At 36.5% G+C, this 25726-nt stretch overlaps 2 protein-coding genes across 7 annotated transcripts in view; one reads left to right on the plus strand and one right to left on the minus strand.

Annotated features, from left to right (window-relative positions):
- Window positions 1-6803, plus strand: part of CCDC66 (coiled-coil domain containing 66) — a 53476-nt gene extending 46673 nt beyond the window's left edge. For both annotated transcript variants that reach the window (XR_015794893.1, XM_088134199.1), the window contains one exon: window positions 2364-6803. Coding sequence is in view for 1 of the 2 variants with exons in the window: in XM_088134199.1 (XP_087990325.1) it covers window positions 2364-2450 (87 nt within the window). In the remaining variant the exon portion in view is untranslated. The remainder of the gene's footprint in view (window positions 1-2363) is intronic.
- TASOR (transcription activation suppressor) overlaps window positions 1-25726 on the minus strand; it is a 77236-nt gene that overhangs the window by 4943 nt on the left and 46567 nt on the right. For 3 of the 5 annotated variants that reach the window (XM_088134194.1, XM_088134195.1, XM_088134196.1), the window contains 7 exons: window positions 13766-14715; window positions 12790-12912; window positions 11802-11961; window positions 10491-10599; window positions 9943-10121; window positions 9691-9849; window positions 8327-9086 (listed from right to left, as the gene is read on the minus strand). In XM_088134194.1, the coding sequence (XP_087990320.1) occupies window positions 8524-9086; window positions 9691-9849; window positions 9943-10121; window positions 10491-10599; window positions 11802-11961; window positions 12790-12912; window positions 13766-14715 (2243 nt within the window). In that variant the 3' untranslated portion in view covers window positions 8327-8523. Of the gene's footprint in view, window positions 1-8326; window positions 9362-9690; window positions 9850-9942; window positions 10122-10490; window positions 10600-11801; window positions 11962-12789; window positions 12913-13765; window positions 14716-25726 lie in introns of those variants that run through there. The other 2 variants (XM_088134197.1, XM_088134198.1) reach the window with 2 other exon arrangements.

Here is a 25726-nt window from a genome sequence, read left to right on the forward strand (position 1 = left end):
GAAATTTTAAATGAAATCTGTTCTGGAAAACATTTATTGATACAAAATATGAAAACAAATGAAGTCCTTCAGAATTTATTTAAAAAAACAAAAATTTCAAGGGTCAACTTATCTGCGCTTGGGCTTATCTGCGAGTATATATGGTTCTTGGATTTCTGAGTATATATAGATACTTTTAATGGATACTCTTACTTTATTGATACTGAACTTGCCCAGGGTTTTATACAGAAATTAGAATGGGTGAGATCTGTTCCTGCTGCAAAGTTTATTGGTTCTAAAAGAATCTGGATGAAATAGCTAAGAATTCTCTGATTGCTTTTGGTCATGAGCCAAGACATTTTTCCTATATTCCTGTTCAACTTAGGAAAGCTGATTAATAGTTAAATTTTACTTCATCATGGATGATAGGACAGTCACCTCCATTGCATCTGAGGAAAGCAGAATAATTTAGAGGAAAGAACACTGTTGTACCAGTTCTCATTACCTCTGTTATCCACCATCTGCCACTTGAGGTGACCGTATCATTCTGCCTAACGCAGCTTTATTATTGGATCCAGCATCATCTTTCCTGCTTCTTTGGAAATGTTTAGTTTATGTTTTAAAGCTTAGCAGTCTAACTTTGAAACATCTAAATTTGTAACAGCTGTATTCAATAACATATCAAGCCATGATCCCATCCTAGTCTCTAATTGCATCATTAATCACATCATTTCTAGATCATATCCATGGCAAAAATTGCCAGGAAAAGATGGAAAAATGCAATTAGTCTTGCAGAAAAAAAAAGATTGGTGACCAATTTCTATATTTATATTTGTGTCATCTTAGACAATCTCACCAACCAGGGAGGGTAGGGGTCCAAACTGTAGGTAGTCAAACTAACTTTGCATAGAATCCTTTCCATTTCCTTAGAAGTCACCTGCTCAAACTCCTCCCAGATAACCTTGCAAGATATGTCCCAGTCACCTCTCTATAGGACTTGCCCAGCTGGGATCAAATGTTGAGTAGATCTAAGTGATTTTATCTTCCAGATGCCTAGAAAATTCCTCATAGCATCCCTATTTTTCCTAGCTATCTTCCCCCAATAGGATCTAGGTCACTTTAAAAGGGCCGCTGGGTAGCAGTCTGCAGATGTAGTAACTAAATACAGATGTTTCATTGCTCATCACCACTGAGTAGGCTCAAACTGGAGCTCTTCTTTGTGTTTCGTGTGATTCATTTTCGGCCAGCATCATTCTTGGTGTCTCCTCTGGTCTTCATCTCCCAGAGCTCCTCAATTCACCAAGGGGTTCCCTTGGATTGGAGAACTGAGAGAGGCCAGTCTTGTCCAAGGCCACAGATGTCCCCTTTTTCCTGCTGGGCAACTGAAATCTTAGCAGAACTGCCCGTTAGAGCTTTGGGAAGATCCCCAATCACTCTTTGGAAATCAAGTGATTCTTCAAATGCCTGTAGATGACTAATCAAATGGGTTCTCCTTATGGAAGTTGGTAGCACCAGTCAGTTCCAAAGCAATCAGAGCATGATCCAACTATGCTGAGGACAGATGTTAATACCCTCCAGTATTATGTCAAATTGTGTCACATCTGCCCTCAAATGAAAAAATGTCAGGTGTGTTGCCTGCCATGTGTCAAGCCCTCAATGGTATGATGTATGTCCATGGTTGTCATGGTGGGCATGACCTCTTGGGCAGCCTCCCTCAGCACTTTAAGTCTGAGGAATTGTACCACCAGCCCAGTGATGAAGTCAAGCAGTAAACTTGAGCAGACCAGCTAGGGATGCTGTTGTAGTGCAGCAGTCCCAACTTGTCTCTAGAGCCCAACTTAATATTAACAAGGCATCATATGCAGTTATCTGCAGGTCAGTGCCCCTAGATGCTTTCAGTAATGAATGACAATAGCTACCCCACCAAATGATCACATCTCGAAGAGGGCAATTCCCTTCCTTTCATTCGAGCTCTGTAATTAAACTTGCAGCGAGAAGGCATCTTGATCAAATGTTGTTGCTTTGTTACATTAAATATTTGTGTAGAAATATGGTTTTCTGCTTATATAAACTACTTTGAATCAAATAATTTAGGGATATCAAGAGGTAACTAATTATAGGTGTAATTGTATCTTCTGGTAAAAGCATCTGATTTTTACATTACATTGCCATTAGTCTTGCCTTCATACCATTCTCTACATGATTGAAGAATTACTTCCTAACAAAGCAAGTATTTTAAAAGTCTGTTAGAGCATAAACAGATATAATTCATAACTGTTTTCTAGGATACCTTCACCATTGGTTATCTACTGTCCGGTGTAGATTGATGATTGCTGTTTAAAATTGTTGTGTTTTGTAAAAGCATACTCATTTTATCTTTCCAGGGCCTCCTTCAGAAGCAGAAAGAACTGGAGACATGCCTTATTCCAAGTGTCATGAGTCAAGAAGAAAACTTTATTTTACCGCTTTAAGAATTTCAGCTATGATGAATGGATGTTTTGCTGTGTTGGCACTTTATACTACTGTAATTATGAACCAAGTTTGTAGAATACGGACTTTGGTGTATTTAAGATAAACTTCCAGTAACAGAGAAAGAATTTTATTTCACATGATACTGTATGATAATGTGATTTTGTTTACACAATATTTGTATAATTAATTTAAATTGTATGTGAGTATTTAGCATGAGAAATAAAATACTTGAATTTTCAATACCCATGGCTACCAGTGTTGCATTTTAATTTGACATGTAAGCAGTGGTTCAGATACATCAACCCATGTTTAAAAGCTGTTCCTGGAAAAATCTTAATTAAATCATTTCAAACACACAGCAGTTGTGTCTCTATGGAGATAATGAGCAAGAGCATAAAGAACTCCAAGTGGTGACCTACATGTACAAAACCATAATGATGAATGTCAATGAAGTAATCATTTTACATTAAAATGTTAAGACTGCTTTATAAAAACTTTGGATTGTGTATGCACCACGCTTTACACATTTTAAAGTGAGTTATGAGCCATCAGTATGATTCTACAAACAGAACTGAAGAGTCATAACTCAATTATTTTTTAACTGAAACAGGCTGTACCAAAGTAGTCTCAGAATTTAGAAAACATGTCCAATAATGCAAAGTATTAGAACGTGCAGTTGAGTATTTGCAAGTTTTAGAAGATAATCCTATCTTCCACTGTAATATTAGATTTTTAATTTCATTTTTTGAAGCACTGAAAAGATTAGGTTTTCTAACTTGTCTATTTCAGCTGTTTGCCAAACAGGGCATTCACTTTGATTGTCACGCTATAAATATAAAAGCTGCCTCGTTTTAAAAAGGGACGAAGAATTGTTTTCCTTATTAAAGCACATGTAGTCCTCTGCATAAACAGAATGCACCAATGAGTGAATATGGTACATAGCTAAACATTAATAGCCTTTATGGTAAATTGAATCTGTTAAAATTGAATACAATTATAGTTAGCTTTTCCAAAATGTATTATGCAGGTATCTCCCTTTTCCTGAACTACACATATTAATTTATTTGGGTCTTCCATCTTGATCTGAAGAGACAGGTTCTTATAGTGAGTATTATGTCTGAAGAGTTTTAGATATTTCTAATTGCAAATTAATATAGTTATAGTTACATCTAATGAGTTGGAGGATATTCCTCACTGTAACATGGTTCTCTTCCCACCTGGCAATAGTTTAAGAATATAACAATACAATAGTGTCCAACCAATTAGTAGCTTTTTTACCTGAGCACAAATTGATAATACGTAGTCTATCTCTATTTTTTGCACTGAACATTTCTTGTAGAATTCATGGCAATCCCCAATCAAAATCATGGCTTAGCATTTAATCTGAATCAAACCTTAAAGTAATACTGTCTGACATACCAATTACATTTAAAGTATCACACACATGAAAACCTACAAGCTCAATTCTATAGACTCTTAATCTCTCAAGATACATGTCAGATTTCCTTCTCCAAGACAAAATGTTATTTGGAAGGAGAAAGCCAGCACTGCTTTCAACTTACCAACCTCAGTCTTTTGCAATTCTGGAAAGTCATAAGGGGCAGCTTGGGCAGGACTGAGGATCCACAGGGTCCTAAGCTCTCACTGACCTTCCATCATCCCCCCAACAGCTGCCATAAGAACAAGAACAACAACATCTCAAGACCATCTCAGCATGCAACAAGAGGGATCGGAGGGAAAAAAAACAACAACAACAGGACTTTAGGACATAATGGAGTAGAGTGACAAGGCCTTAGGACTGCCTGGAACACATTCTTAGTTCAGAAGCTGAAGGTAAGGTTTTCCACAAGATTTTCTTGAGATGGCTGTTTATTAATGAACTTGCAGCTTATGCTCAAAAATTCTATAGAACTGGTCAATTATTATACTTTACAAACTTGCATTTTCAGGCAGGACTACATAAATCCAGGGTGGGACCCAAATGCTAAATACAAATGTATAGATATAGTATATATCTACTAAACAATTTAAACAATTGAATCAGGCTAAGGAGAGAGAAAGAAAATCAATAGAAGTACTTAAATATTTATGATAGCAACTATCCACTAGTATTCATGGGGGAATATGCCCAAGAGTCTCCTCAGATCTGTAATTTCTAGTTTAAGTGATTTTGTACCACCTTTCAAATCAAGATTGCAGATGTTTATCTGCAACAGTCTGGTTAACCTATACCTATATTGTATTACAGCCTAATACTAAACATGTTTCCTCTAAAGAGATCAAAGTAGTACCATAGTTTCTTCCTTCCTGCCAACTCTTTTAACATATTTATGAGGTCATAGGTGAGTTACATATTCAGTGTGAATTGAAACTGGGTTTATTTAAAAGATTTGTATGGCCACCCATCTTAAATACAATTCTGGGCAGCTCACAAAAATAAAACCCAATAACTATAAAATCATAAACCATAAAAACAAAAAACTTTATTAGGTTTCCTAATGCTAGTCCAATTTTCCAATCACAATCACTTTATCCTGTTTAAAAACCTCCTGTGCCTGTTTGAGGCAGATTCTTATATACAAGAGGCTACATCTGTATGCAACGATATCAAAAATTTTGAACCCATCAGAATTATCACACTGTTCTGGGACTTACAACATGATCAGAGCTTCATCTAAGTCCTAATAATAGATGAACAGATTCTTATTTACACACTGAAGTCTACTTTGTTATGTCATTATTGAACACTTTGAGCCAGCACTCACCATGTTTGTTGGAAAATGTGAAACCCCAGGATAATTAGTTATCTTAAGGAGGTAGGTTCGGCCACACATTCCAATTAATGAGATAATAATCTCGTGTGAGCTTGAAAGGCACTTCTATAAGATAACACACACATTAGTTGCCATCACCAGAGTTTGCTCTTGGTGACACAGGCTGGTAGAATGAAATAACGTCCCAATCAAGACCTCTGTGGACCTCAGAAAAAGGGTTGTCAATGATCATGAAACTGGAAAAGGTTATAAAATCATTGCCAAAGCCTTGGCCTCCATCAATTCAGTCAGATAGTGTGCAAATGGAAAAAAATGCAACGCCACTGCACCCTCCTAAGGAATGATCATCTCACAAAAATCAGCCCCAAAGCAAAGCATACAATACTCCGAGAAGTCATGAAAAGTCCCAAAGAAATGGAACATAATCTGCAGGGCAGTCTTGCATACTACTGCCTTAGGTTTTCCAAAGACTACTTGGATGACCCAGTAGGATACTGGATCAATGTTCTAAAGAAAGATGAGACAAACTTTCTAGTATTTATAAGAAATGTTATGCTGGGGGAAAACAAAACACTGCATCCAACAATTCATCCCAAGCACGAAGCAGGGTGGTGAGAGTATCATCTTTGGAGCTGCTTTGGAGCCTCAGGGCCCGGGCAACTTAAAATCACTGAGTGGTACAATAGATTCTGCATTGTACCACCAAATGGTAATATTGTGATATCCATCTATTTACTGAAGCTTAAATTAATGAAAGTCATGAAGCACAATGATCCTAAACATACAGTAACTCTGAAGTCTTTACTGCTAAAGGACGTGCCACCACTTACTAAACTGAAAGCTTCACACAGCTTTTCCAGCAAAGAAAGTGAAGGGTGGAGTCCTCGGTGCTCTCTGAGCTTGGTTGTTTGCTTGCAGATATGTTACTGTGGTCTGGTGTAATCAGTAACTTCCCAGGTTTTGGAGTTTTTTAAAGAAGTCACAAACTTTGCTTCACCGCTCTAGTTAGCTATTTACAATGATAATACAATGAAATCATCAATGTGTAATTCCTCTTGTTCACACAGTGCAGATTCTGTTCAACATGTAGTCCTTGTTTAGTGAGTGCCTCAGCAACTCTTTGCAGTTACAATGGTGATTAAAAAGTAAACTTTGTGACCAATCCTCACATTTACAACTTTGCAGGCCTGTAAAGCAAAGGAAAGCTGAAGATCATAAGCAGTCACAGTTTCACTTAGCAACAGCTTTGCTTAATGACCCAGTTGCTGGTCCCAATTGTGGTCACTAAACAAGGACTACCTGTATTTTGATTCTTCAGAAGAGCAGGTTCTATATATCTTATTGACATCTCCGGTCATTTTATGACTTCTACTGCAGACTTACCTAAGTATTCTCTAGACATGCTGGATTTCATCTTCTGCAACCAGACCCTCACTAGATATGTCAATTTAAAACCCTGTCCCTGTTCCTCTAAATACATATTACAGCTTACATTCCCAAACTAGTAACACATTCTTTGTTATTCTCCTTAAATTTCTTATTTCCATTGTTCAAAATTCAGGCTGCTAGTCATTTTAGCTTGCCTACTACTTTTTCCAGTATTGCTTTACATATAATTCCATTTCCTTCCTTCCTTGTCTTGTATCCAAAACATATATTCAACCACTATCATCGTTGGTTTGCTCCTCCCTTTAAGGCTTGGGTCCCATAGCTTATTTGCCCCACCCTAAAACAAAACAATTAATAGTTGGCACACTGCAGAACACCATTACTTACAGCATTATCTTTATAGCCAAAACGCTCTGTATACTATATAACTGAAATAGGTACTTTTAGAAAATGAAAATGGTTAAAGGCTGCAACTCAGGACTTTTTGATTGGAAGCTTTCTTACTTGCCAAACAAAAGAAAGGTAATTTGGGGAACAGTATACCCGTACCAATTTGCCTCCTGCTAAAGGGTGTGTGTGATGACCAGCCATGTCCATCACTGCAACTATTTCATGAATAAGCAAACCCCATTGTGGTAATTATTTTGTGAGTAAATACAATACACTCTAAAAAATGTCAAATGTGCTCACCATTTAAAACATTTGGGAACTCCTGCTTTAAAGCTTTAAATTGTTTATGCTCTCTGCATCTATTCCTGCTTTCCAATAAAATATATTAACAGAAATATATTTTAGCCTATTTTATTTTCTATTATACATGATAGTGTGATCAACACAAAACAAATTCTTCCACGTTATGCATTAATTGCATGGTTCTGCATTATAGCAGATCACAGAATGCTGCAGATTCCTTGAGGGATTTTATATGCTGTTAACAGTGCAAAGCACTTACAGTTCATATTCATAAAGTCTGTAAAATATAACGGCAGCATTCTATTCTGTTATGAAATGTTTTAATAAAAAAATTCCAAATTCAGGGATACAAGAGTATATTATGACAGTAACTCCATGCAGAGCTATTCTTAACTTCCTTGATGTCAGTGAGCCAGTGCACCTACATTTACACAGAATTGTAAATTTTCTGTCAGAAATACCCCAATTTAGTATTACTATGCTGATAAAAAGAGCTTTGAATTTGGAATACTAATCAGGGTATTATGCACTTTTGGTAATTGCAGAACTTGATGGTATGAGAAGGTAACTTGATTTATAGCAATAATGATAAATAACCCTCTTGGCTACATCTATTTCATGGAAACAGATGACACAACAGAATGCAACTTGCTACTAAGTCCTCTCTGGACAACTTTTTTATTCATTTCAAAATGAACTGCATCTACTGTTTATTCTAACTAAGGTATGTAACCAAAAATCCAGGATAGTTGATGAAGTAACTAGAGTTGGCTTTAAAGCTATAGAAAGATTTTATACAAAATGTTCACATATGTACGTAACAGCTATTATAAAGAAAAAGTGGTTTGAATGTCCTTTTACACTTCGCATTAAAAATGAACCCTTCCTCTTTCACATATGCTTCAGGCAAACATTCAAATTACATTAAGTTAGACTTCAAGTTGGAAGCCTTAATTACACATGAACTACAAAATGTAAAACTTAGAAGTGCCAACAAACAAGTTCATTCAAGTACAATATATGTTAAAAATATATATATTTATTTCAAACTTCAGGTGCTTCACCTGGTACAGACCATTCATGATTTAAATAAACATGGAAACATCTGAGATAAGAGACAAGAAATGTTTAGATCAGAGAATAGAAATGGTTAATTCACTTATTTTTTTAAAGTCCGCAACAAATATTTAAAAAAAAAACAACATTTCTGCTTTGCTTAATTCTGTTTGGGAAATGGCCTCAAAGAATCACAACTGATATCCCAATTATTGGATGAAGACGAAGACTGGTCCATATCCATGTTCTGACTATAGGCAGTCAGAAAGTAATTTCCACTTTCCTGTTTTTGACTGGCAGACATAGGGTACGTTGTTCCCAAAAACGTCTGATGAGTGAGAACGTTAAAATGACTGAACTGATGGGGCACACTTAACTGTCTATTATACATCTGAAAGCTGAGAGGAACTTGTTCAGCTGAATTAGTTCTCTCCCCTTCAGCAGAGCATGTAGTTGAAACAGGAGTAACTGGTTGTATATCTTGCATGACAATTTTAGAAGTCTTTTCTGTCAGAGAGTACTGTTGTTCTTCAGAAGACAGCAGTGCATCATTTTGAGAGTTTTGCTTAGAGTCTGTTCCGTGTGGTCCTTTGGTCTCTGTCTGAAAATCTTCCAAATGGGAATCATATTTTGAGGCATCATTGCAAACTTCTATTTGTGATGCTTCATCCCCTGAATCCAGAGACATGTCCTCCACATCCTTTTCATCGTTTTCTATAAGAACTACATTAAGAAGAGAAAAATCCTACTCTATTGAAATAGAAAACTTATCTAAAAATACTATGCACTACTCACACAGTTTTAGGCTTCAGGTCTCAAAGTCGCATATCATTTAAGGCTGGTCTTCTGTCATTTTTGTTCACTTACTCAACACACATATAACCCTCTGTGTGAACGTCCGGATATTCCGATGCTAAAAGCTTCTGCGAAATGTGTTCATGCTTACTGTTGGGAAACCCCAACTTCCAGCTCCAAAGGATTTAATGTCAAAACAGCATCTAAAGTTATACAGTAGGTCAGAATTTGATATGAAAATTACCCATCACAATTACTGACACCCTCACTCACTGCTTGTTTTCCACACCTCAGCTCTGCCATCCTTATCCTAGCCCCTCTACATTTCATGGAGTTTCTTGAACACCCTATCAGACCAACTTTATATTAAGATGATGTACAACACTACATTCTTCTTTTCTATTTCTACACTGTGTTCTACAATTTAGAAATATTGAATTCTTTACTTATACTGAAGCATATACACACTAGATCCCCGCTTCAAGTATCTAGCTAGCTATACATGAGAGAAATTAAACAAGTATATTATTACCTGATCGTTTTTCATAATCAGTGGGAGGAAGGAGGCAGCTTTCTTCAGTAATTGAGCTATGGTAGCCAACTAGACTTTTGAAGTTACGCATAAAGTAACTGACAGTAGTAACCACTATTCCATTATCAGCATAACTTGCAAATGTTGACACATTCTTTTCTAAGCAAAGAGGAAACAAAAAATGTTCAGAATATGACAACATGTTTGTGTAGATATAGATAAATATATATTAAAATCATCATTATTTTCTACCTGTCAGAAAGACCACATGCCTCTGCTGAATATTCTGAGATTGAAGTCTTATGAGACATTCTAATTCTGGAGGACTTCGTGTTTGAGAATCACAGCTATGGTATGCCAGAATCTCAACCATGTCTTTCTTTTGATAAGCACTCAGAAGTGCTAGCAAATTCATGGCATTTTTATTTGTTCTATTGGAAAGAAAACAATATATGATCTGCATTTACATAATATAAGCATTTTAGATAAAATTACCAAGATGATTCCTAATTTTCTCCAGAAAAAAGCAAAAGTTAGAGCATAGACAGTTTAAAACAATGCATGCAGGCTATTAAATGAAAGCATGGTTTTGAATTGTATTAACAATAAAAAAAATGTTTTGCATTTTTGCCTTAAGGATTTTAAAAATGAAAATAGAAACCAATATACTCATAGTAATTGGAAAATAGTAGGTAAAAAAAAATCTTTAACAAATATAAATAAATGATGCAGCTACTACCAGAGCTATTTCAAGTTATCTTTTTTGAAAACATAATAAAGCTTGCATACCTAATACATACCTTACAAGTTCCTTCAATTTTTTCTGTATTTTACAGTGAATTTTCCATTGCCACTTTCCACCTGGAGTACTCAACTCTCCAAGGAACTTCAGAAACTCATTAAGTTTACCTAATTTTGAAAACAGAATGTAAACCCTAGCTTATATTACTTAAAACAGTAATTAGATAAATTTGTACAAGATACAGCACAATGCTTGAGCACAGCTTTCATTAGTAGCATGTTGCTGGGATCAACTCCAGGAGAAAATTACTGACTTCAAATAAGAATCATGGAATCAAGAATAGGAAAGATGGCTGTCTTTCATTTGGAAAGGTTAATTTTAAGCTTTAAAAATCAATTAAATTTATGATACTTCCTATTATTATATTAATATTAGTTGTGTCACAGTAGAAGTTTACCATGTCAGTAAGCTAATTTTACAGAAAATTTTCAAAAGCAAACAAAGTAACTATTAAAATTTATAGCCAAAGTTTTTGGTTAGATCTTTATGCATATTACATTTCTCCTGTAAAAATATTTTATTAGAATAGTAGTAATTGTTTAAAAACTAGTCAGTCTTTTGAACTGACAGAATTCCAGTTTTCTATGTTAAGGTTCAAGTACAGAGATACAACATTTCATTGCTTTCTGGAAGATATTATAGATTTTTAAATATTTATAGTGTAAATAAAATTATTAATAACATTCCCAATTTTTTCTTTTTTTCTTTCCCCACTGCAGAGTACCCACCTTCCATGCTAAATTTTAATAACAGTGTAGTATTACCAGTGTTAGCACTAATGCAAAACCATGATTAATATCAATCAGTATGTGATGAATAGATTAATCTGGGCATGTGAGAATCTAGTCAATGTTATATAGTTATTACTGATCTACATTTAAGAACAGGACAGTGTAGTTAATTAAAGTCATAGGAGTAAGTAAAATAGTGGGCTCGAGGAATCAGGGACATTTCAGAGCAGCAATCAAAAATAAAGTGGAAAGCTATGCCTGTGGATTGAGGCAGTTTTCTTCTTTACTTCTGGACAGCACTTCTGTATGAATTGTTTTACAAAAACTTTAACCGCTGAACAGTATTTTCTCTGCTAGTGAGAGTTTTTTTTTTTAATAATATAAGGAATTTTTGCCCTAAAGAACAGAATTCTACAGCATTATTTTATAATACAATTCTTGGTTAAACTGAAGCAAAAAATAGAACCCCAATCACAAGCTCATGTTTGACTATATGAACCCTTAGAAATTAATGATCTGTTAGGAACGTAAAATAATTTGTAGACTCTGCCCTAAGCTTTAGTGAACATAAGCCTTACCAACGGTGACAGATTCTGGGTTGAGAACAGATTCATCAGATACAATGAAGCCACCAGAAACAAACAAGTCATTGTAAGTACGATTTTTCACATCATCCAAACTGTCAACACCAGCAAAACTGACACATGAGAGTCTCTTCAACGATACTAAACATGGTATCTATTTTAAAAAAGTATACACATAGAATTAGATACCAGTACAATAAAATAAATTAGTTAAAATTATACACTTTATTGACAATGGTATTCCCTACTGGTATTAATATTTTGCATTGATAGTCTATGGCTCAAAACATAGGAGATACAGAAAATAACAAATAGAGTGTGCGTGAAACAGTAAACAATATTTTGTTTCAAACCCAAAACAAAATCTGCACTGCCAAAGTTCCACTATACCATTCCAGATTTGCAAGAGTTCCATGGAAATAAAACCCAGAATACTTTGGTTGTTCAAAGTTTCAGCCAAAACAAAACCTGGAATGCACCTAGAGTGATTTTATGAGGCACATATAGTAACTATGTTAGACATCAGTCTCCGTCCCCAGTTTTCTTCTGCATGACCTGTATGTTTCTCTCAGCCCCTCTCCTTCCATCCCTCCTCTCAGCCATCACCACTGATATCGACTGTGGCATGTTCCTTGCTCAGCAGGCATGCTTGCCTGCCTGCCTGCCTGCCTAATAATCCCAGTATCTTCCCTACCCACTCAGATGCTGCTTATTTCCACAGGTGCCATTTCCTGCTCTTATCCTCACCCAACCATTTCTGCCCTAGACAATCATGTTTGGTTCTGGGTCTGGAAAAACAAAACCAAAAAAACCAAAAAAACCCAAACAACCAGAGTTTCAGTCCATATATAGACCAACATGTCCAAATCACACATTTCAGTTTGGGCACAAATCACCCAAAACCATACATAGAACATTTAAGCATGACATGTTTTGCACATTATGAAAGCCACTGTAAAGTGCATAAGTACATTTCATTTACCTTATGAATTAGATTAGCAGTATCTTCATTTTGAATAATTACAAGCAATTTATCCAGCTCAGCTCTTCTTCTCAAGAACTGCTCAGGGTGACACTCTGTGTTACCTAATTTAGTAAGATATTCCTAAACCAAGTGAAGAAAATGTTAAAGTAATACAATTAATATTAAACCCAAACTGAACAATTATAAAAGGAGATAAACATACAAAAATGAAACTACACAAATAACTAGCCATTTTTTCACTGAACTTGCTTCCCTTCCCACTTTTTGAAAAGCCTGCTTTAATTACACTATCCTCTCTCTAATTGCATATTATTATTTTAAACTAATTAATTTTCCAGCCTACTGCATGCTTTGTTGCATGAAAACTAGTGTCATAAAGCGGTTCAGATATTGGACTAGGACTGGGGAGACCAGTTTTATGAATCTACCCTCAGTCATGGAAACTCACTAGGTGAGTTTGGGCCAATTACTCACTCTTAGCTCCCCTTACTTCACAGGATTGTTACTGTGAGACTAAAAAGGAGAACCTTGAGCTCTTGGAGAAAAGTGGGATAAAAAATTAACAAATACATTTTTAAAATATGCCAGATGTATAGTGCATCAACAAAAAAAACCCCTTCCATTCTTTAAAACATCTGTACAGAAAGAAAGTTTTTAAAAACTTTCTCCTATTTGTTTTAATTTGTTCTCCTATTTTACTGAAAGGATGGGAATCCTAAAGTTTATGTGGTCCATGCTTTTCTTTTTTGTTTCCCTTGTGCTCCCCTCACTCCAACAAACCATCAGTTTGCAGGTGTGATTTCCTGTCAATTTTTGGAATATATGGAAAGAAAAAACAGCTATTAGCTACAAGAATCTCCTCATCAAAACACACATGCAAAAACATGAATCTGGCTTACCCACTTACCACAATTCCTGCAATTTTCTGAAACAGATGCACATAATTGACTTTACACTCATGTACAAAGCTTACCTTTATTTCTTTGCAAAGCATACTCTCTTGTTCTTCATGAATGTAGAACTTCAGGGTGTTTTTTCTTACATCTTCAATAATTTTGAAAATGCTGTCAAACACTTCAGGTCTTAATTGGCTAATAAAACCAGCCAGAGCAGGCTGTGTTGTAATATCTGACTTATTTACAGGCTTTGGGGTCTTCTCTGATTGTGGCAAACAATCAGCAGGAGACCCATTTGGCTCAACTGCTAACTTTCCCTCCATGTTGGTATTCACCAGCTTGTGTTCTCTTTCTAGATCCAAAACCACTAACTGATTCTGTTCATTAATGACTGCTTCTCCCTCTATATTGCTGCATGGTAGCTCTGGAAATTGTTCTTCGAAATCATTTGAGGAAGACACAGGCTCCTCTGGGGGCAAATTCAATCCACTGCTGGTAACAGAATTATCTGCTGGTCCAGTGCTTCCAGTAAAGGACGCATTCTGGACACCATATGACGACGACAAAGCAACGCTGTTCAGCTTTTCACTTAGTCTTTCTACATATTCATGGATAGTAATATCTGATGCTTGTAAACATATGAACTCAGAAAGCCTCATAACTCTTTCCTGGGCTGAAAAGACAGGTCTTGATATTCCACTGACATACATAATATTCTTCTGCTGCAAAATTTCCTGAACCTTGTTGGTAAAGATATTATACTCTTCTAATATAGCTGTTTCTATTATTCCACTTATTGAATGTTTACTTGACACATAATTATTTGTTTCATGTTCACACTGTTCTTCAGATTTCACCTCTTGACCTGCATGTATTTTATCTTCTATTCTTCCTTTCTGTTTGCCTGAAAAGGCAGAGTATGCAAACTGATAATCAGAGCTTCTTTGTCTGTTTATAATGCGTGGGTCGTGTTCAGAAGCATCCTTTGGTGCTGAATAAGCCAACAATTCATCTTGAGACTTCAAGCCTATACAAGAAAAGTTGGTAAATTACCTCTAAAGATATTGAAAATATGCCTTAAATAAGTATATTGTCAACAGCAATGTATTCTGTCACTTTTATTGATAAATATTATTAAAAAACCATTCAGCATTATCAACATATGTCAATATACTATACGTAATTTAGTTGGTGGGATGTAGGCAGCAGCATGGTGGCTTGCAAAGTAGTCTCCAGATTACAGATCTTACTTTGCATAGAATAGTGCAGACATGCTTGAGGTAAAACTGGATTTGTTTGTGCTTTTGGCTCACTGGCCAAATCTGCAAAACTGATCAGCGCTATTGGTGTCACTAAAGAATATGCGTGCAGCACAGATACATCCAAGACTGATAACCCAGTCTATGCTTTCTCTACTAAAAAGTGTTATGTGAAAGCCTTGATTGATGAAAGGCACGATGGGCAGCAAAGGTCAGTATCTAGAAACTTATCTGGCGACAATAATGGCATATACAGAAGATTGCAACTTGGAACACAAAGAGGAAATGGTAAAGAACAAGGATGAACAAATAAAATAAAATGAAGAAAAATAATTCTGCTGTGGGCCTGTGAAACTAAAAAAGGAGAAGGATGCAATAGGTCTGAATGAATATAGTCTGATTTTGTACAGTAGAGCTGATGAATGCATACAGGGCAGTGAAGGTATACGAATGAAAGCTGAACAGATGTGGATTGAATACAAAAGTGAGTGAGCAGTTTGAAAGAAGTATGTTGAGATCTGATCATATAAAGAAAACAAAGGAGGGTCAAATTGCAAAAGGAAGTATGGTGGAAGAGTGAGTGAGTTAAGAGGAAGGGGGAAAAAATCATGTTTCAAAGAGTTGATTTAGAAACAAAAAGATAAGGTGTTTAAGTTTCTAGGGAAAAAAAAGACAATATAAGGACTTGCACTCCAGGTCCCCTTGGTGAAACAATGCCATCTATCAGAACCAGAAATGTGTCTTCTCTGTCATGGCACCTACTCTCTGGAACAGCATCCCCCAAGGGATCTGTGTGGCTCCCACCCTGATGTTCTGAAAGTCTCTGAAAACCTGGTTGTTCTCCCTGGTAGCCTGGTTGTTGAGCCCTGTAAGTTTTTTTGTTGTTATATATGGTTTTCTCTTCTGGAAGTATCTGATTGATATTTGATATATTTCTCTATTTTTTATTTCTTTTAAAATGTAAGCCATCCAGAGTCATTTAGAGTCAGGTGGCCTCTAAATTAAACAAACAAATAAAATGCATGGATAGGGTGGAAGCAAGAATGGTTTGTAAGGAAAGAAAGATGTAGAAGAGTGAACAGTGTTGGTGTTTTAGCTACTTTCCTTTTCTTTTTATTATATCATGCCTTTAATTTCTTCAGCTATTTCATACTCCTTTTCTGAGCTTTGCAGATTTGCTTACCCCAAAACAAAATAGTACAATGGATAACTATGTATTCAGCATTAAATTTTTCTCAAGCTAGGTATCTGCTACTTTTTCAGTATTACAGTCTTGTGTTACAAATCTGTACATTAATAACAATAAATTAATCCTAACAGATGTGTCCTAATTAATTTAGGACACATCTCATGCCCTAATATAACTGCTTAGTCAACATCTCAGTGGCACAATTTTATAGTTCCTGCTGCCATACTTAGTTTCAACAGTGAAAAGAACATATCAACTCAATGCAATTCCTTCTAATGGCTAATGACAAAATAGCCAACCTTACTTACACCTATGATTTTATTAGCAAGGAATTTATATTAGGCAGGGAGTGCTAGTTCTATGGCACAAGACAGAATCAATACAACCATTTGATTTTTATCATATTCATCAGCTAGGTTAACGCAAATTATTTTTCAAAACTCAAACAGGAAAAAAATAACAGGAAAAAAAAACCCTCAATGCACAAAACATTAGTCATACCATTCAGATTAGTTTGCCAATTTTATACAAAATGGTATATTTTAACTTAATATTAATTTTTCTTCACACTAGCCAGTTATCCTAGCTATGCAAGCATTTCTATTTATCATATTATTGATTCCAGTGGAACAAACACTATGTTACTCATACCTATTAACAGCAATAATCTTTTAGAAATGTTTGAAAAAGATTTCCTGCTGCCTTTTTAAATATAAAGAATTCAGAGTTTAGCTAATAGTTGTGCTTGCACAACTGTTGCTTCAGGCTACTTGTACCCCTTTCATGCTCATACTTCCCTCTTCCTTCCAGCAAGGCACAATAAAATGCTGGTTTCCTACAGCCATTAGCAGTGGCAAGCAGCAAGCCACCAGAGTCACTTTTTCGTGAGATAGGCGGTATCTAAATTTGAAATATAAATAAATAAAAATAAAATCTAGACCCTGTTCAACTGGCTAGTAACAGCCTAATTGCTTGGGTTTTCTGTCACTAATGGCGACAGGAAACCAACCATTAATTTCCTGCTGGCAAGCAGATCACTCTGATCCACTGGCCAAGAGAAAGGCTGGCAGAACTCCCCACTGTTCCAAGACCCACTCGACTGGATAATCAGATTATATGTATTCCCTAGGCATCTATTCACTAATCTTTTTAGTCTTTACTGGAAATGTGCAAACGTTACATTAAAGATAGCACAGAGCAGAAAGTATTAACTGGTGATATCTGTACCACAAGTGGGATTTAATTAAAGTTTAGGTGTGACTTTAAGTCTTTAAAAATTATTGTAAATGATAAGTATATGCCTGAAAGCATATAAATGTTAGTCTTGAGAAAAAGTAAGCTTTTTGTTTCTATCATGGTAGGATTCAGATTCTCTGATAGTGACTAATATATGAAAGGCTGAAACCACTGATACAGAATACAGACTTTTTGGAAAGGAAGTTATATAAAAATAGAAATGCTAAAAGCTTCCAAATATAGCAGAAGAATATAAATCAAACCAGTAAGAACCTCTTCAGTCACTCATGGTTCTGTAAAGGAGAGTACATTATATTATTTTTTTCACGATTCCTTATTATAATTTTTGATAGAATTTAACAATAGAGACCAAGTTGTCATTGAGCAGACTCCATTCTGATTAGAGTCTTCAAATCAAAGGAAAATGAGTTTCAAACAATTATTATAAAATAATTACAAGAGTTTTGAGGACTGGGGAGGGTGAGAATATGAGAATTCTATTTCTATTAACAACTTTATCTAAATAAATTAAAGGCTAAGGAAAGATCCAGACAGACATTATCTTTGAGCTTTTATCTACACCAACATTTTAACCAGTGAAAAAGTGAGGAATCGTTTGAAGCCTCAACTCTCAGAATATTCCTTTCCATTTAAACTAAAAGTAACAGACTAACACATTATCTACCTTTTTTTACATAGATCTATAATTTTGGGCAGTGTATTTTATTAGAGAAGACTCTCTAAATTGCATGGGCACCAAATTGTAAACAAAAGTTTTTAATTATTAATATTTGCAGCACATTGGGATAAGTACCATTTTATCAAGGCTATTTCTCACATGCAGAAGGTGCCATTTTAAATATGGTTCTGCTACAATTGGCATGCATCATATAAGAAGCTATTTACATAAAAATGTTTTTCATTGTTTTTCAGATCTAACCCATTGTTAAGTGGTTTACATCAAAGTAATTCAATTGTAATATAATACAACACGTTTAAAACAGAAATTTTTAATTCTTTTTTTTTTTAGAAATGCTGCATTTTGTATGTAATTTTACAGATTCAATCAATGAATTAAAACTAATAAAAAAGCAACATTCTTTATTAGATTACAATAACAAGTGCAGATATTCATTCCCAGAATGTAAGAGGAAGCTAAAAACATTTCTTCTTTTCAACTCCTATATATGTAAAGAGTCATAACGTAACAGCAGCTAGTATTAGTGCAAACTATTTCTCCAATACAAGCTAATGGTGGCTTGAAGCTAAAAATGGAGAGATATAGAAAAGTAGAGCCTGACGGAATAAAACTGGAACACTGGATTCCATTCCTGACTTTCAAGAGAAAATTAACAGCAAGCCAAGAGTTGCACTCTCTTTAAAATACAGAATAAAGAAATGAAGTAACCAGATTCTTTGCATTTTCTCAGCACCATGAATGAAAAGGAAATGAAAGATTTATTTTACTTTGGCTATTTTACAGAGGAATAAAAAAAGGCAAGTCTACAAATTTAATTTGAATGATGTCAACAGCTGATTCCGTAGCTTTCTGGGTAAAGTGTGACTTTTTGTTAATTTGCAAGAACGGAAAGAGGAAATAGTCATACTCATTATTTCCCATGGAAAGTACTGTCAGACCTTCAGAAGTTGTCCAAAAGTAACTCAGCAATGGAAGCTTTTGTAGCTCTCCCCACAAAGGGAGCCACAGGGGGGAAATTATGCCGTTATCAAAAACTCTCAGAGGTTGAACTAAAGCCTTCAGGATATTTCATGTGGCCTATCCCAATAGTAGCACTTAATAGCAATAAGCAATATATTTATATGGAAAAATAAATACTATTAAACTTCATTAAATCTGATATGATACAGTACCAACATATATACAGTACCATATAAACATTCAAATGGAATTTTCCATTAAAATGCTTCCAGATGCTTTCATCAAGTTCATTTTGCCACACGTAAATATTTTTTTTCATATTTCAACAAATTTTCCTTCACCTTTATAATTTAACAGATCATGAAATGAATCTATTTCAAAACTAAATGTTCTTATAAAATTATCAGTGACAAATTCCTGCATAATGTATTTCCAGCAGCCAGTAGTAGAATAGGTTACTCAAGCTAGCATTAATCAATATGAGTCTGAGAAGGATAAATGGAAACACAACATTTTAATACTCTACTATAATCAGTAAACTGGCAGCAAAATTAATAATGAGAGCAAATAAAATGATTTTTTCACTTTTGTTGGATATATGTTACATGACTCACATTATTAGAAGCTCCAAAGAATGCAAAACACTCTAGAACATTTTACTGTTCTGCAGTAATTCCAAAAGGACAATTAGATTAGGGGTATGTGCTTCAGATGTGCATACTGCTTGCTCATCTCTACTGTTCAAACTCACTCCAAACCATACAATAGCTGTGAAGCAAGGAAAACACATTCAACTAGCCTAGACAACATTTCCTAATCTAGAGAAAGGAACATGAAAGAGCCCAGCAGAGAAGCATTACAGCACCAGAAGCGAAAGAAAAGGTAAATGCCATTTTATTCATTTCTTTATTAAACCAGTAAAATTAACTGAAGCCAAGAAGGATAATTACTTGGAACTCATAACTCAGGAGATTAGTTGAAGGAAGGGCATCCTGCAGAAGCATACAGCTCTTGCTGTCTTGCTCTAGCTTGAATGGCTGCAGGAAGAACTTAATTCTAAACAAAGACTTGGAGAGTAGGTAAGAATCCATATATTTTGAATAAAAATCACCGAGGAGAATTATCCAGTGATCAACATTACTTATAAAACAAGCAGCATATGTTTGGATTTCAAACCTATTGAAATCCAAACATTTAAGATTTTAAGTAAAGCCTAACTTTATAAGCAGGCCTGTTTTAGTTTGTGAACCCAGTTTTTAAGTTTCAAATTTTAAAATAAGTAGCTTTAAAGGAGGTAAACTAAGGAAGAGAGCCAGCTTTATGTAGTGATTAAGGCACCAGGTTAGAAATGAGGAGACTGTCAGTTCTAGTCCTGTCTGAGGCACAAAGCCAGCTGGGTGACCTTGGGCTAGTCGCTCTCTCTCAACCCTAGGAAAGAGGCACGGACAAACCATTTCCAAAACTCTTGCCAAGAAAATTGCAGGGACTAGCCCAGGTAGTTGCCAAGAGTCAACACTGACTCAAAGGCACCAAAAAAACCCCTGAAGAATGCCTGAAGGAAGTCAGAGCCTTACATTCCAGAGGAACACAACAGGTTCATATTACTTCTGCAATTACTTCTAGTCACCATACCACTAACCTTCTTGGGCATGTTTTAGACTTTACAAATTCATACTTTTAAACTCAATTCTCCCAATTTAACTGGCTACATCCAAGGTTTGGAGAAGTCAGTCAGAGATATAAAAAGGGAGCAACTGTGTAGAACTCTCCAAATTGATGAAGCCTGAACAGGAATTAAGTGTACATGTAATCCTCGACTTACAACCACAACTGGGACCGGAACTTCCATCACTAAGAAATTAAGTTGTTAAGTGAATGGCATCTGATTTTACAACCTTTTTTGCTGCAGCTGTTAAGCAATCCAGCTTCCCCCATTGACTGCTTGTCGGAAGCTGCCTGGAAAGGTCACAAATGGTGATCACATGTGAAGGAATGGTTGGATGAAGGCTGCACTCAAGGAGATAAGCATTCCCTTAGCCCTCAACAGGAGCATGGGAAGTTTAAGAAGATGAGACTGGCACCACCCTAAGGAATTCAGAGTGTTGTGGTTTGCTGGCTTGGATTCAGTCTGGAGAGATTCTGTCTTGAGGTGGAAGCTAATAAACGCAACAGAACTGTATCTGCGCTGTCTTGGGGAGTTCTTTGGGCTGAACCTGACATCAATCTCTCCAGACTGCATCTAACTTCCCAAGCCAGCAAGCCACAACACCGTGAATTCCTTAGGGTGGTGCCAGTCTCATCTTCTTAAACTTCCCACACTCCTGTTGAAGGCTAAGGGAATGCTTATCTCCTCAAGCGCGTCCTTCATCCAACCATTCCTTCACATCACGTGACCCCAGAATGCTGCAACTGTCATAAATACATGCCAGTTGCCAAGCACCTGAATTTTGATCATGTGACTGTGGGGACACTGAGAGGGTCATAAGTGTAAGGCAGCTAACAACATTAAAAGTAAATAAAAACAAATATATATGCAAAACACATAGCAGCAGAGAAAAATCATGAATAGCCACTAATATACCAGGAGACAGGCTCCTTCACATACTCAGGGCCCATGGCTCAAGAATAGAATCAGGTTTTAAGGCCTTACACAAGGCCAGCAGGGTTGGGGCCAGTTTGATCTCTGGAGGGATGTGTTCTAGAGGGCAGGCACCACAGCAGAAAGGGGCTCTCCTCTGGGGCCCCACCAGCCAACACTCCCTAGCCAACAGGACCCAGAGCATACCCTTCCTGCTGGATTGGATAAGACAGGTAGAAATAACTGGGGGGAGACAGTCCCTTAAGTAACCCAGCCTCAAACCATGAAAGGCTTTCAAAGTGACTACCAGCATCTTGAAATGCACCTGGAAACATACTGATAGCCAATGCAGCTCGTGGAGCAGTGGTGTCAAATGCCCTGAATAACCAATGCCATTTACTGCCCATGTCACTGCATTCTGCACCACCTGGAGCTTTCAAAAGCACTTCAAGGGCAGCCCCATGTAGAGCACATTGCAGTAATCCAGGCAGGAGGGCATGAGTGACAGTGAGCAGGGCCTCCTGGTCCAGGAACAGTCACAACTGGTGCACAACCCAAAGCTGTGCAAAAACACTCCCAGCACGGCTGCCACCTACTCTTTGAGCAGGAGCTGTGAGTTACACACCAGGTCTGTGTGAGGCAGTGACACCCCATTTAGAACAAAGATGAAAGATCCCCAGAACCAGGAGTTCCAAAAACCCAAAGCCAACAAGTCTTGCTCAACTGAGCTGAAGCCTGTTGCATCCCATCCAGGCCCCCACAGCCTCCAGGCACTGGGACAAAATTTCCACAGCATCACTCAGATGCCTGGGGTGGAGATATAAATCCAAGTATCATCAGCTTACTAATGATACCTCATCCCAAACCGGCAGATGACCTCACCAAGCAGCTTCATGTGAATGTTAAACAGGAGGGGAGAAAGTACTGAGTCCTGAGGCACAGCAGAGAGTAGGGGCCACAGACTAGACTTCTCCCTGCTCATCAATACCAACTAGAACTGATCTGGAGGAAGGAGAAGAACCAATGTAACACAATGTCACCCACACCCCACTCCCAGAACCAGTCCAGAAGGATACCATGATCAACAGTATTGAAAGCTGCTGAGAGGTTAGGAAGAGCAAGGATGGATGCACTACCCCCATCCTGCTCCCACCAGATGTCATCCAAGAGTATGATCAATGCCATCTCTGTCCCATACCCAGGCCTGAATCCCAACTGAAAGGGCTCAAGATAATCCACTTCTTCCAAGTCCTCTGAAGCTGCAGAACAACCTCCTTCTCCACAAATTTTCCTAAAAAGGGGAGGTTGGAAATTGGATGAAAATTGTCCAAAATGGTTGGGTCCAGTGATGGCCTCTTATATATTGTATTGATTTCCAAACTATACCCCTACAGGACAGAAGTTATATGTATGCAATTCTGAAAGTTCCTGGCTGAAAAAGCAACTCTGGAAACCACCCTGGAGGGGTAAAATAGGGCTTCAGGGATGAAATACTACCATCCCACTACAAGTGTAACAGGTCTTTAACAGTAACAAAGATGAACTATCAGTATAGAACAATGTCACTTTACAAGAAGGAAGAAAACTTCTCTTAGAACACATCCAGCTTTTGAAGGGAAAACACATATCCTCTCACTCTTAAGCTATCTCATTAGCTCCTAGTGAGCTGTTCCTATACTGTATGATTTCACACAGATAGCATGCAATGAAAATTTGCAGGCCAAATTGGAATTTGCCTACCTGGTATGAGGGTTGCTAATATTACAGACCGCCGGATTGTCTAGTACATATTGTCACAGAGGAGCCAGTACACATGGTGCAAATGTCATCAATTATGAGAAGTAGTTATGCCATCTGAGGAGCCAAATTCAGGACAGGATACCAAAGCAGTTTTCTTCAAAATGCTCTCAGTTCCATGCATGAAGCCAATTAGATATGCAGACATGAACAATCTCAATATATAGATGATAATGGTGTCATAAGGAAGGGCTTAAGGTTTATGAGGCACTGAAATACTTTTGGGATAAGTCAGTCTACACAAAATGTTGAACCAGGAAAGACTCAAACTGATGATGCTTGATATCAAAATGATGGCAAAGAAGTAATTAAACTAATTCTGGCAGGATGAGAAGCCAATAGAAAGCACCATTTTTATAATAAGAGAGTGACAATTATTCTGATTGTTTAAAAGGAGAAAGTAGAGATCTAGAAATAGATGGAGTAAATGAAAAATACCACAGGGCCACAAAAGTAAAGGCATATGCCAGAAAAATCAAAGGGAAGACTGTGAAAGTGCTTGAATGCAAATGCCAGGAGCTTTTGAGCAAAACCAGGTGTTTGAATATTTAATGCTAGATAACAAACGTTACAGAAATACAATGGAATGAAAACAACCAATGGCATGCAGGTATCTCAAGACACAATCTTTTTACAAAGCACAGGGAAAGGCATACTTAAGAGAGTGCTGTTCTCAACGTCAACAATAGCACTGTCTCACATATTAGAATTCACAGATAGAACGGACTATTCCACAGAATTACTGCTGTGTCTATGCTAAAACCAAAGCAATTTAGTAATGAAAACATACTATCACTCCCCCAATCAAAAAGGAATGATACTTAGTATACCAAGTCTGAAGTTGCACAGCTATGAAGTTGAGAGTTGAGCCAACTCCAATTCAATTAATTGCTTTGGACATTTAAGTATCTTTTTGCATGATGTCCTAGGACAATCATCACCAGCATTTAAATGGTTCTCCCTTATCATTTTAATTCTCTAACCACTTATCTTCTTTTAACATAATTATGAATTCTTTGTATTTTTAGAGAAGTCAAATTACCAGAACTATGAATTTATCTCCCATTTTCATATTAGCAAGCATAATAATATATTATTTGAAATTAGTTCACAATTATGTTTTAAGCTGTGATCATTTTTTTTTACAAAACACTTTAAGGAAAAATTTAAATCTGATTTAAATTTTCAAAATTTGATTTAAATAATTCATTTTTATCCACCCAGCAGCATGACCAAGTTTTACCTCAAAAGGCACACTTACAAATAGTCAACAGATTAGTAAAGAAAATAAATTAAGAGTTAAGGAGGCCAAAATGGATCAAGGAGAAATGTACAAAATTATATACTCAGTTTAAAAAAAAAACTGCTGAAACCAAGCTGGTTTCAGCACAATTGAGCCTCTTACTACTGCTGTTAAAGTCTTTTAAGTCAATCCTGAATGGTGACTTTATGGACAGGTACATGCAGTTTTACTGGCAACATTTTTGGAAGTGGTTTGCCAGTACCACTTTCTAAAATGTTGGTTTTTTGTTTTGTTTTTTTGGATTTCCCATCTGGGGCTGAGAGAGAGATGGCTTTTGTACCTATGGGTGAATTCAGGTCTTCCCACTCCTAGTCCATTGCCTTTAAGCACTACACTAAACCGGCTCCTCTTGTATTAACAATCTTCTAGATTTTCTTGAGGGTAACAGCAAGCATGAAAACAGGGATGATTTTAAACAAGCCTTCAACCAAGTTCCACACCAAAACCCCGAGCAAACTCAGCAGCCGCAGAATAGGGACAGGTGCTGTCATGGATTGGTAGCTGTCTTTAAATAAAAATAATAATAATAAAAAACAATTTTCAAATCACAAAGATGTTTAAGTATTGGGACTCATATATTTTAATTTGTGCATCATTAACCTCCAGTTAATGAGCAGTGGCCAATCTGCTGATACCAAACCATTTTCAGTAGTAAAACTAAAAAAGGAATGCAAAGAAGTCCAAAACATCTCTTCAAGCTGAGCAAGTAGGCCTCAACATGACAAAGATAGACAAATAACTGCAAAGTGATGCATATTGACACACACAAACATGCATACACATACACAGAAACATTCCAAACTTCACAAATATACAAATAATGGCATAATGGATCTCGGTTGGCAGTGACTGATCAGGGAAGGTATGCTGGAGTAATGGCAGATAACTTAAAGAAAACGTTATCCTAGAGTGTGGGTATTATCAGTAAAACAACTCCAGGCTTGGAGTCATTACAAACCAAAAATACAGTAAATGTTTAAGACAGTAACACTCTTATGTAAGTCTATGGTGAAACC

The sequence above is a fragment of the Python bivittatus genome, unplaced genomic scaffold (assembly GCF_059951505.1).
Source record: "Python bivittatus isolate LINGU-HERP-01145 unplaced genomic scaffold, Pbiv_v1 ctg000080_np1212, whole genome shotgun sequence".
NCBI classification, from domain to species: domain Eukaryota; kingdom Metazoa; phylum Chordata; class Lepidosauria; order Squamata; family Pythonidae; genus Python; species Python bivittatus.